Source organism: Podarcis muralis, chromosome 2 (genome assembly GCF_964188315.1).
Source record: "Podarcis muralis chromosome 2, rPodMur119.hap1.1, whole genome shotgun sequence".
NCBI lineage: Eukaryota > Metazoa > Chordata > Lepidosauria > Squamata > Lacertidae > Podarcis > Podarcis muralis.
In genome coordinates, this window is record NC_135656.1 from 117,585,846 (window position 1) to 117,598,400 (window position 12,555).

The window sequence follows — 12,555 nt, forward strand, 5'->3', positions numbered from 1 at the left end:
AGAGTGGCTGGGGAGGCCCAGACAGATGGGCGGGGTATAAGTAATAAATTATTCTTATTCTTATTGTTTTCCTTAGGTAGCTTCCATTCAACCACAAGCCCATTCAACGCAGCAGCTTCAGCTTGCTGAGAGGACAAACTCTGCATAACTGCCTTGTTGCAAAACATTGCGGATGGATTGGAAACCAAAGACTAGTTTTGCCTGCTATGTACGCCATGAAGAAAATAGGAACCGGAGGGTGAAAGGGCAGAGATGGCTTTAGAGGAAGTGGGGACCAGCCCAAGACAAAATGGCTGCCAAGCAGGAAACACCCTTGGGCTCCTCTTCCCAGACTCCTGTAGAGCAGAAGATGCTGCCAAGAAGGAAAATGGAGACTGGAGGCTCAAAGGACTTCAACTCCAGGGAGAGTTTGGAGGAAACGAGCCTTTCTCAGGTCAACGGGGGTGAATTTCGAAACCGAGGGCAGGTCAAAGAGGAGCCGGACGAGGGGTTGGCGCAGCACTGGGAAGCCCAGTGGCAAGAGTTCCTAAAGACGGTGGAGTCGCCTCACTTGCAGTGGGGGAACCCGCAGTTGGAGGAAGCGCCCAGCGTGGCCATGGGCACCCAAGCCCACGTGGCTTCCTTTGAGGGGTCGTCCAGACGAGAAACTCTGTTCCCACCAAGCCTTGATGGGCAGAAGACCTGTGGCTTCTTGGAAGCCGCCGTCATGGCAGATGCTGCACAGGTGAAGGAAGAGAACCTGGACAATATCCCGGACAGCGGGGATGTGTCCCAGCAGCTCTTTAGGCAACTGCGCTGCCGGGAAGGGGACGGGCCGCGCATGGTTTGCACCCGACTGTCCTTCCTTTGTCGTCAGTGGCTGAAGCCGGAAAGGCACTCAAAGGAGCAGATCCTGGACTTGCTGGTCCTGGAGCAGCTCCTGAACATCCTGCCCCCGGAGATGCAGAGCTGGGTCAGGGATCGTGGCGCAAAGACCTGCGCCCAGGCGGTGGCCCTGGCCGAGGACTTCCTGCTAGGGCAGGAAGAGGATGGAAAGCTAGAGGAACGAGTGAGTATGTTAGTTTCATTTAACGTGGTTACCTCAAAGATCTTCTCACCCCCTATATACTCAGTCATGGACCTTCCAAGTGCATAGCCGTCAACGTTTCCCTTTTTTTAAGGGAAATTCCCTTATTCCGAATAGGATTCCTCGCAAGAAAAGGGGAAAGTTGACAGCTATGTGGACCAAGAGTCCCTATTTCCCAGGGACAGTCCCGGTTTTACAGAAGCCGTCTCGGAATAGCCCACTATTCTTTAGGATGTCTATATTCATTCGAGAGATGTTGGAGTTATGCGATCCCTGAGCCAAGGAGATAAGTAATTATATAACCTTTAGAAGACATCTGAAGGCAGCCCTGTATAGGGAAGTTTTTTTATGTTGTATGTTTCATTACGTTTTTATTTTTTATTTTATATAATTTTTGTTAGATTTTCTGTTTTGCAATTTTAAATACTCATTTAAACGTCCTTACTTCCCTTCTTTTTCCATGGTTCATTTTGCATACCATAAATCCCTGCATATTTTACATAAACAAAGCCATTCAGTATTCCATTATGACATCCATCAAAACATATTTACACTGTTGAATTTATCTTAATGCTGCCAGCGTTTTCAGGTGTATGCAATTTCCCCCCATATATTCAATAAACATTTCCCAATCTTCTTTAAACATATGTTCTTCTTGTTCTCTTATTCTATATGTTAAGTCTGCAAGGTGCATGCATTCCAACCGCTTAAGTTGCCATTCTTCTTTAGTTGGGACCTCGCTCGTTTTCCATTTTTGGGTTAACAAAGCACGGGCCACAGTAGTGGAATGAATAAACAAAACATCACATTTTTATATATGTTGGAAGCCGCCCAGAGTGGCTGGGGCAACCCAGTCAGATGGGTGGAGTATTATTATTATTATTATTATTATTATTATTATTATTATTACTGTATTATTATTATTATTATTATTATTATTATTATTAGCCCCTTGTCCTGATCCCTGTATCCAGCAGTGATCCAGAAACAGTGTCATAGGCTTCAGGCGAACCAGAGCTTTATGGCTGAGTGGAGATTTGAACCCTGGTCTCCCACATCTTGGTCCAACACTCTAACCACTGCACTGCACTGCCTCTCATTGCATGTAAATTTGCTTGGTATATAAGGCAACATCTTCTCTCTGTTACAGTACAGAGGGCTAGTCAGGAAGGGCGAATCCATGAATTCCCCCCAAGAAGAGCTGACTCCATCGGACGTGGGCCTCCCTGGGGAGAGCAAGCAGGAGTGCGACAAGGCCAACGAGATAGTCGGTAAGTATTGTTACGTGAGAGTGGAGGAAGTGGGTATCGGATCGCTTTTAGATTGTTTGCGGGTATAACTCGCAAACCAGCACGAATAAGGCTTGGTGCTGTAGAATTATTAATAGTCTGAATAATAGTTAATCTGTTGGGGACGTGGGTGGCGCTGTGGGTAAAAGCCTCAGCGCCTAGGACTTGCCGATCGAAAGGTTGGCGGTTCGAATCGCCGCGGCGGGGTGCGCTCCCGTTGCTCGGTCCCAGCGCCTGCCAACCTAGCAGTTCAAAAGCACCCCCGGGTGCAAGTAGATAAATAGGGACCACTTACCAGCGGGAAGGTAAACGGCATTTCCGTGTGCTGCGCTGGCTCGCCAGATGCAGCTTTGTCACGCTGGCCACGTGACCCGGAAGTGTCTCCGGACAGCGCTGGCCCCCGGCCTCTTAAGTGAGATGGGCGCACAACCCTAGAGTCTGTCAAGACTGGCCCGTACGGGCAGGGGTACCTTTACCTTTAATAGTTAATCATTACAGTTGGCTTCACAAGGGCTGGGATGGATCACTTTGGTTCTTGCAAAGATGGATCGGGTCACGGCCTGTTCATTCCAGCATCTTATTAACTACAGCAACCTACCAGTCAGCAACCGCTCCTTAAGGAGAGATTGTCTCTTGATAAAGAGCTCCCATTCAGCTCTCACATGTATTGTGCACAGTCGTATCCTAGAAGTCAAACGGAGTCCGTGTCTGCTTTATATACAGTGGTACCTCGGGTTAAGTACTTAATTGGTTCCAGAGGTCCGTACTTAACCTGAAACTGTTCTTAACCTGAAGCACCACTTTAGGTAATGGGGCCTCCTGCTGCCGCCACGCCGCCAGAGCACGATTTCTGTTCTCATCCTGAAGCAAAGTTCTTAACCCGAGGTACTACTTCTGGGTTAGTGGAGTCTGTAATCTGAAGCGTCTGTAACCCGAGGAACCACTGTACATTATTTACACAATGGGCCCCACCTGATTGGCTAATTCCGGGATTCTCCTGAAGGCCAATCAGGTTGCGGATTCACTTCCACCTGGAGCTGGATTGGGTGGCTCCTGCGGACCAATCAGACTGCTGCATTCTGAATCCTATTGTTCTAGGACCAATCAGACTGCTGCCTTTGGGATCCTATTCAACTCAGTACATAGCAAGGATCACAGGGTTGGAAGGGTCCCTGAGGATCATCTAGTCCAACCCCCTGCAATGCAGGAATCACAGATTGAACCTGCAACCTTGGCATTATCAGCACTGCTCTCTATCCAACTGAGCTATCCAAGATGATGGACTCAATGGGCCTTTGACCTGATCCCACAAAGCTCTTCTTAAAATATATTTTAAGACTACATAAGCTGTTTTGTTTTCTTTTTGTTAAGTATTACCCTTCCTGAGCCTGGAGGATGTGGGTGAGCTGTCTCTAAATTTAATTACGTACACTTTTTAAGAACGTTTCCTGTTGTGCGGTTCTTTTTCTTCCTTGCAGGAAACGATTGTTCTTCTGCCACAGCAACACTACATGAAAACGAAGAGGAAAACGGTGTCCTTGGATTTTTCGATCGAGTGGAACCATCTAGACCGGCAGCGGGGAAAGGAGAAGCCAGCCTTACCCAGTGCAGGGATCATCACAGTACATTTGAGAGTCAGTCCAGGCCTGAGAGCTGGAGAGGAGACTGCCAAGGGAGTGAAGCAGACCTCCGCAAGAGCTTCAGTGAAACCATGGCCTGGCAGGAGACTCCAGCAGGTGAGAGACAAAAGACTTGCAAAATTTGTGGGGAAAAGTTCAGCTGGAGGACTGATCTCATCAAGCACAAGAGGACTCACACGGGAGAAAAACCTTACAAATGTTTGGACTGTGGGAAGTGTTTCAGCCAGATATCGGACCTTAACATCCACAAGAGAATCCACACGGGAGAAAACCCCTTTGAGTGCTCTCACTGTGGGAAAAGTTTCAGCAGGAGCACAAACCTTATTGTGCATGAGAGGATGCACACAGGAGAGAAGCCCTATAAGTGCTCCTACTGCGAGAAAACCTTCTGCGCCGGCTCGCAGCTTATTAGTCATCAGAGAATCCACACAGGAGACAAGCCCTATAAGTGTTTTGAGTGTGGGAGAACCTTTAGTTGGAGCGCCACTTTTCGAAGACACCAGAGAATCCACATGGGTGAGAAACCATATAAGTGCTTGGAATGCGGCAAAAGTTTCAGTTTCAAGTCTGTCCTTATTGCTCACGAGAGAACTCACACGGGAGATAAGCCCTATAAGTGCTCTGAATGTGGGAAAAGCTTTAGTCAGAGGGCTCACCTTAGTAGTCACCAGAGAATCCACACTGGAGAGAAACCTTTTCAGTGTTCACAGTGTGGAAAAAGTTTTGGTCTGAGGTCAGTCCTGATTGCCCACGAAAATACCCACGTTTTAGAGAAGCCGCACAAGTGTTCAGACTGCGGGAAAAGTTTCAGCAACAAATCACAGCTCACGAATCATCAGAGGCTGCACACGGGAGATAAACCTTACAAATGTTTTGTCTGTGAGAAAACATTCAACTTGAGCTCCCTCCTTACTGGACATTTGAGAACCCACACCGGAGAAAAACCGTATAAATGTTCACACTGTGAGAAGTTCTTTGGTGGCAGATCTACTCTTGTGGCGCATGAGAGGACCCACACGGGAGAGAAGCCGCACAGATGCCCAGATTGTGGGAAAACCTTCAGCCAGAAGACTAATCTCAACAGTCATCAGAGAATCCACACTGGAGAGAAGCCTCATAAATGCCTGGACTGCGGAAAGGGCTTCAGTCAGAAATCACACCTCCTTAATCACCAGAGGGACCACACAGGAGAGAAACCATTCAAATGTGTGTGCTGCGATAAATGCTTTGGCGCCAGGTCCACCCTCGTGGCGCATGAGAGGACCCACACGGGAGAGAAGCCACATGAATGCAAAGACTGCGGTAGGAGCTTCAGTCGGAAAGCGCACCTTGCCAGACATGAGCGAACCCACGGTGCCGGCAAAGCATTCTTGGTGCTCAGTCAGTAGGAAGGTTTCTGGGTGGCCAGAGACCATCAGTGAAAGCAAAACCACCCTTGTAAATAAACTATATAATTTTCGCTGCAGGAACAAAGACGAACTTTGTTAACGTCCTCATCCCATCCACATGTAATTTTGGAATAAATCCCAGAGAGATTGGGGGGGGGGCGGTATTTCCGAGTGACATGCCTAGATTTCGTTGCATGCATGATGTCATCATTTCTGGGAACTTGTTTAGGGATTGTTTTGTGCTTTTTAGGGGGGAGGAAGGAGCCGTAACTCGGCAGTAGAGCACTGAGCATAGTGGTCAGTCCCTGATGTCTCCATTTTAAAGAAAGGATCTAGTAAGCAGGAACCAACTCTGTACTAGAGGGGCCTACAACAAGCATTGCAGTGTGGAAAATGTCCAAAAGCCAAGCCTCTCCATTCCATTCCGCCTCTCCAGTTTCCAGGATTTCACCGCTACCGGTCAGCATTCCGTGGCAACTGAGCATGCTCAGTCCTTAATGGGATTTCATTCCATAGCCTCAGTTTCCAGATTTTCCTCCACCCCACATCCCACAACAGTCTCGACAGCATTCCGTGGCCACTGAGCATGCTCAGTCTTTATTGGGATGTTTTGGAGAGCTTCCCAACACCCCTTAATATTTTGGTTGTTGTTTTTTATTAAAAAAATACTACCATATTTTTCTGTGTGTAAAATGATTTTTTTTCCTTTTTAAAAAATAGGCAGTGGGTGGGTGGGTAAGCTTTTGGTGGCAGCAACCCCTCCCAAAAAAAGCTCAAGAAATATTGATTTATTAATTTTGGGTTCAAAAAAATATACATGGGGGCATCTTATACAGTGATTTCCCCCCTAAAAATAAATAAATAAAATAAAATAAATGTTATGGGGTACTCTCATTTTGACTCAAGAAAATCACCATTTTATAAGTTCAGATAGGGGGAAATAAATACAGTAAATGGACAAAAGTACAAAGATTCACAAAATGTTTAGGAGAACCAGGCAGAGGGCCTTCTTGGTAGTGGCTCCTGCCCTTTGGAACACCCTCCCATCAGATGTCAAAGAAATAAACAACTATATGACATTTAGAAGACATCTGAAGGCAGCCCTGTTTAGGGAAGTTTTGAATGACTGATGTTTTAATGTATTTTTAACCTTCTGTTGGAAGCCACCCAGAGTGGCTGGGGAAACCCAGCCAGATGGGCGGGGTAGAAATAATAAATTGTTGTTGTTGTTGTAGTAGTAGTAGTAGTAGTAGTAGTAGTAGTAGTAGGGGTATGTGTACCCCTGCATACCCCCCACTCATCTTATACATAGAAAAATATGGTATTTTGTACTTCTGTAACCCTTGGCGATTACCCAAGTTTGCTGATGGCTCTTCTCTTTCGTACAAGGCTTACCTCTCTTGAATAAAGAGAGAATGACAAAAGACATTGATGAAGAAAGTATCTGGGGCTCTCTCTCTTTCAACGTGTGTGCGTGATTGTGTGTGTGTGTGTGTGTCTGTCTGTCTGTCTGTCTGTCTGTCTGTCTGTCTGTCTGTCTGTCTGTCTGTCTTCTGAAACCTCTCATTGATTGACACAATAATAGTGCATTAGTGGCAGAGTTATAGCGGACCGTCCACACGTCATTCCACTTCATTAGTTGTTCTGTGCTGCTTCCTCAGTGTTACAGCATTAATGCCATCCGGAGGGGGACACTCTTCGGCTGTATCACAACGTTAACAGAATAAAAGGGAATAAACCAGAGTGTTTGTGGTATAAAAAGCGACGGGATTTCGTCAGGAAGTGACAGGTCGTGCTGCAATTGGAAATGAGTTTATGCAACAATTTATAGTCAAAAGGGAAGGAAACAGGCAGTTTTCAGCTATCGCAGTGGAAAGGATCTGCTAATTCAGTGGTACCTTGGTTCTCGAACTTAATCCGTTCCGGGAGTCCGTTCGACTCCTGAAACCGTTCAAAAACCATGGCACAGCTTCCAATTAGCTACAGGCGGAAGCTGCGTCAGACATTTGGCTTCTGAAAAATGTTCGCAAACCAGAACACTTACTTCTGGGTTTGCAGTGTTCGGGAGCCAATTTATTCGGCAACTCAGCCGTTCGAGAACCAAGGTACGGCTGTATTACTAACAGCTTGCCAGTGTTTCACCAGGGGGGGCCTACGTTTACAATGGAACATGACACAGAACCCACAAGTTGAATAAAAAGTTGTCCCGTCAACCAATTATTATTCTGTGGGCATCTGCCCTTAGTGCATGTAACCCATTAACCGGGACACGGGTGGCGCTGTGGGTAAAACCTCAGCGCCTAGGACTTGCCGATTGCATGGTCGGCGGTTCGAATCCCCGCGGCGGGGTGCGCTCCCGTTGCTCGGTCCCAGCGCCTGCCAACCTAGCAGTTCGAAAGCACCACCGGGTGCAAGTAGATAAATAGGGACCGCTTACTGGCGGGAAGGTAAACGGCATTTCCGTGTGCTGCGCTGGCTCGCCAGATGCAGCTTCGTCACGCTGGCCACGTGACCCGGAAGTGTCTGCGGACAGCGCTGGCTCCCGGCCTATAGGGTGAGATGAGCGCACAACCCTAGAGTCTGTCAAGACTGGCCCGTACGGGCAGGGGTACCTTTACCTTTACCTTTAACCCATTAACGCAGATGGCGCTGTGGGTTAAACCACAGAGCCTAGGACTTGCCGATCAGAAGGTCGGCAGTTCAAATCCCCACGACGGGGTGAGCTCCCATTGCTCGGTCCCTGCTCCTGCCAACCTAGCAGTTTGAAAGCACGTCAAAGTGCAAGTAGATAAATAGGTACCACTCCGGCGGGAAGGTAAACGGTGTTTCCGTGCGCTGCTCTGGTTCACCAGAAGCAGCTTAGTCATGCTGGCCACATGACCCGGAAGCTATACGCCGGCTCCCTCAGCCAATAAAGCGAGATGAGCACCACAACCCCAGAGTCGATCACGACTGGACCTAATCGTCGAGGGTCCCTTTACCTTTACCTCATTAAAATGAAATGGATTTAATGTTTTGACATCACAGCGTTGGTGTCTGTTTATAATGGAAGGTAACTTGGGTGCATTTGAGTTGCATGAGCAAAGGACAAATGAGTCCCTGCCCCATTTTTAAGACTCTGGATGTATGTTTGGGGGGATGCAATAAAGAGAAGAGGCTCCATAAGTAGGGAACCAGTGTGATTTTTATTTCCCGGCAGGGCTCTTCACGGCTATATGGAAGTCACATATTAATTCAACTAAAGCGCTTTTTTCCCCCAGCACGGAAATTGAATTGCAGGAAAGGCTTTGCTTCAAGGTCGAGAAACCTGAGGAATGCAACTCTCTGGACCTCTCCCCCAGGCCACATTTCCCCGGTGGCTCTGCTCCGCATAGTCCTTGATAATTTCGCCTGACTGGAACGAGTCCTTGAACTCTGAGCATGCTTCTTGCTTTCCCAGAGAGGAGATAGAAGCTTGTATGTGAGAGCATGTGCAGAAACTAGCCTAACATTAAAACCCAGCGAGAGCCTGGCTGCAGGATCAGGCCAATAGTCTAGTCCAGCTTCCTTCCCCCATCCCAGTGGCTAATCAGATGCCTCAGTGGGAAGCAAGCACCCCCATCGTTCAGCCCAGACCTGAGGTCCAGCTCCAAGGGCCTTCTGGCAGTTCCCTCACTGCGAGAAGTAAGGTTACAGGGGACGAAGAAGAAGAGTTTGGATTTGATATCCCGCCTTTCACTCCCTTTTAAGGAGTCTCAAAGCGGCTCACATTCTCCTTTCCCTTCCTCCCCCACAACAAATACTCTGTGAGGTGAGTGGGGCTGAGAGACTTCAGAGAAGTGTGACTGGCCCAAGGTCACCCAGCAGCTGCATGTGGAGGAGCGGAGACGCGAACCCGGTTCCCCAGATTGCGAGACCACCGCTCTTAACCACTACACCACACTGGCTCCAGGCCACACTGGGACCAGGCAGAGGGCCTTCTCGGTAGTGGCGCCTGCCTCGTGGAATGTCATCCCATCAGATGTCAAGGAAATAAAAGGCAGCCCTGTTTAGGGAAGTTTTTAATGGTTGATGTTTTATTATATTTTTAATATTTTGTGGGGAGCTGCCCAGAGTGGCTGGGGAAACCCAGCCAGATGGGTGGGGTATAAATAAATAGCTGTTGTTGTTTAGTCGTTTAGTTGTGTCCGACTCTTTGTGACCCCCTGGACCAGAGCACGCCAGGCACTCCTGTCTTCCACTGCCTCCCGCAGTTTGGTCAGACTCATGTTGGTAGCTTCAAGAACACTATCCAACCATCTCGTCCTCTGTCGTCCCCTTCTCCTTGTGCCCTCCATCTTTCCCAACATCAGGGTCTTTTCCAGGGAGTCTTCTCTTCTCATGAGGTGGCCAAAGTATTGGAGCCTCAGCTTCAGGATCTGTCCTTCCAGTGAGAACTCAGGGCTGATTTCCTTCAGAATGGAGAGGTTGGATCTTCTTGCAGTCCATGGGACTCTCAAGAGTCTCCTCCAGCACCATAATTCAAAAGCATATTATTATTAGTATTATTATTAGGGCCCAGCAAAGGCAAAACCTGCATTCTTGGCTCCATCTGTTTTTGACTTTGGCCCAGGCTCACGCTGTCACCTGGCCCCCAGAAGGTTGTTTACAAGAGAATGAGGCGCTTGGGCCGAAAAAGGTTCCTTACCTCTGCATTACTGTATGCTCCAGTGGGACATTGTTAAGAGCATTGCAGAGAATTGTAGAGTCGGAAGGGACCCCTAGAGTCATCTAGTCCTTCACGGACTAGGACCCTTGTACCTACAGGACTGCCTCTCCTGATATGCCCCATGGAGGACCTTAATAAATAAATATTAAGTGTTGCATAAATAGCAACACCCTAGAGGTCCTGGGCCCTAAGGAAGTTAGATTAGCCTCAACCAGAGCCAAGGCCTTTTCAACACTGGCTCCGGCCTGGTGGAACTCTCTGCCTCATGAGACCAGGGCCCTGCAGAATCTGATTTCTTTCGGCAGGGCCTGTAAGACAGAGTTGGTCCGCCTGGCCTTTGGCTTAGAATCAGTTTGATTCCCTCCCCTTCTTTCTTTTTCCTTTCTCCTCCTGTGAAGAGGCTGCATCCTAATGTTTTAATGTTGTATTTTAATCTTGTTTTTAAAATTGTATATTAATCAACTTGTTTTTATTATTGGTTGTTAGCCGCCCTGAGCCCGGTCTTGGCTGGGGAGGGCGGGGTATAAATAAAAATTATTATTATTATTATTATTATTATTATTATTATTATTATTAGTCCAACCCCCTGCAATGCAGGAATCTCAACTAGAGCATCCGTTTTCCCGCAGATGTGAAATGTGGATGGGGGCACTAGCATTGCAGGAAGGGGCGTTCGCATGTAGAGCCATCTTTTTGCGGTGGCGGAAAAAAAGGGGCCTACTAACACAGCATGTGCCTTTTTGGGGTGGAATCAGGACTTGGTTTTACAACACACACACCCCTCAACCTTTGGGAGTGGGGGGACCTTTTTACGCAAATACACAATTTACTGGTTCCAGAGGGAACTGCCAGGTTGGTGGGCTGGGGCAGAGTTTTTTTGGGGCGGGAAGCTGCTCACAGATTTGGAGTGGTTCCTGTCTGCCCCTTATGGGCCTACCTTACCCCACTTGGCCAAATCTCATAGGGACAGCTTTTTATTATTATTGAGACAGCAAGAAAAGAAAAAAGAGAAAACACAAATACCAAATTACACACAAGAACAACAATAAATACTGAATTTTCTTAACAAACAATAAGACATAAATTGGTCTTAACACTAAAGACCCAACCTCCCGTCTATTCCATATTTCAATTTTATATAACTTATTGCCAGTACACACTTTTATCATTATTAAACTTTTTCTTAATATATCTTTGTTATGTACTGAAGTTCTCACCCTGGGCCAGCAGGGGGATACTGTAGATAGTTTTCACTCAGGTCCACATATGCAAATAAGGAATTGAAAGTGACGTTCAGTGATTGGATAGTTACAGAAAGTTGTACTGTTGCATTGTAGTGGAGCTCTATATAAGCAGGCTGGCTGAACCCTTCAGTTCAGTTCAATTCAGTTCAATTCTGTGCCTGTGAATAAACAAGAGCTGTTTGAAGAATCGCTGTGTCGTTTGATATGTACACCCACAACTTAACAATCTTAATTGTTATATCTGCCTTGCAACTATTACTGAAGTTCCACGAATGCTGCAACCGAGTTTAAACTACTATATTTGTATTTCAAATATACTTTGAAAACCTCCCATTTTGAAACAATTCCCTGTTTCGATTTATTCTTTATTTTTTTCTGATAGACCATCTAATTCTGCATATTCTGTCAGCTTTTGGATCCAATCTTGTATAGAGGGGATTTCATTACTCTTCCATTTTCTCATTGGAACGGCTTTGCGGTGGCCCCATTGAAATGGGAAAGAACGGGATGGGGTGTGGGGCTGGAGACACGATTGGAGCGAGGGGCATAGCTTTTTTTAAGGGAAATTCCCTTATTCCGAATAGGATTCCTCGCAAGAAAAGAGAAAAGTTGACAGCTATGGCAAGGGGTGCAGGCCAGGTTGGGTGGGGGAGGGTGGAGCACACTTTTGCAGTATTTCAGGTTATTAAAGTACAAGACTGCTAATGTCAAAACACAAAACAAAAGCATCCGTGACAGATGGCCCTCCAACCTCTGCTTAAAAACTTCCAAGGAAAAAGAGTCCACCACCTCCAGAGGGAATCCATTCCACTGTCGGACAGCTCTTACTGTCAGGAAGTTTTCCCCTCTGTCGGAATCTCCCTTCTTGTAACTTTAAGCCTTTGGTTTGAGTCCTACCCTCCTGAGCCGGAGAAAACAAGCCTTGAAATTTGCCTTAATAATAAACAATAAATGGAGGAGGAATACAAGCAACTCAATTTAAACAAGTTTAAATATAAATGATGAGCAGCATCCTGCTAGAGTTACACACTTTTACCGTAATTTCAGGCCTAGACAGCATCTTGAGAAGTAGAGACGTCACCTTGCCAACAAAGGTCCGTATAGTTAAAGCCATGGTTTTCCCAGTAGTGATGTATTGAAGTGAGAGCTGGACCATAAAGAAGGCTGATCGCCGAAGAATTGATGCTTTTGAATTATGGTGCTGGAGAAGACTCTTGAGAGTCCCATGGACTGCAAGAAGA

At 46.9% G+C, this 12,555-nt stretch overlaps 1 protein-coding gene across 1 annotated transcript; it reads left to right on the forward strand.

Annotated features, from left to right (window-relative positions):
* The first annotated feature begins 138 nt into the window (after positions 1-138).
* Positions 139-6,259, forward strand: LOC114592159 (uncharacterized). The gene is made up of 3 exons (XM_077921228.1): positions 139-1,048; positions 2,217-2,337; positions 3,834-6,259. Exons 1-3 carry the CDS (start codon positions 290-292, stop codon positions 5,381-5,383), a joined length of 2,430 nt encoding a protein of 809 aa, XP_077777354.1. The 5' UTR covers positions 139-289; the 3' UTR covers positions 5,384-6,259.
* The last annotated feature ends 6,296 nt before the right edge of the window (positions 6,260-12,555 follow it).

What these genes read in the sequence shown, in the direction of transcription:
- LOC114592159 (XM_077921228.1), top strand. Translation starts at nt 290, where the DNA reads ATGGCTGCCAAGCAGGAAACACCCTTGGGCTCCTCTTCCCAGACTCCT. An exon ending in ATGGAAAGCTAGAGGAACGA is followed by an intron (nt 1,049 to 2,216) that starts GTGAGTATGTTA and finishes TCTCTGTTACAG; the next exon opens with TACAGAGGGCTAGTCAGGAA. An exon ending in CAAGGCCAACGAGATAGTCG is followed by an intron (nt 2,338 to 3,833) that starts GTAAGTATTGTT and finishes TCTTCCTTGCAG; the next exon opens with GAAACGATTGTTCTTCTGCC.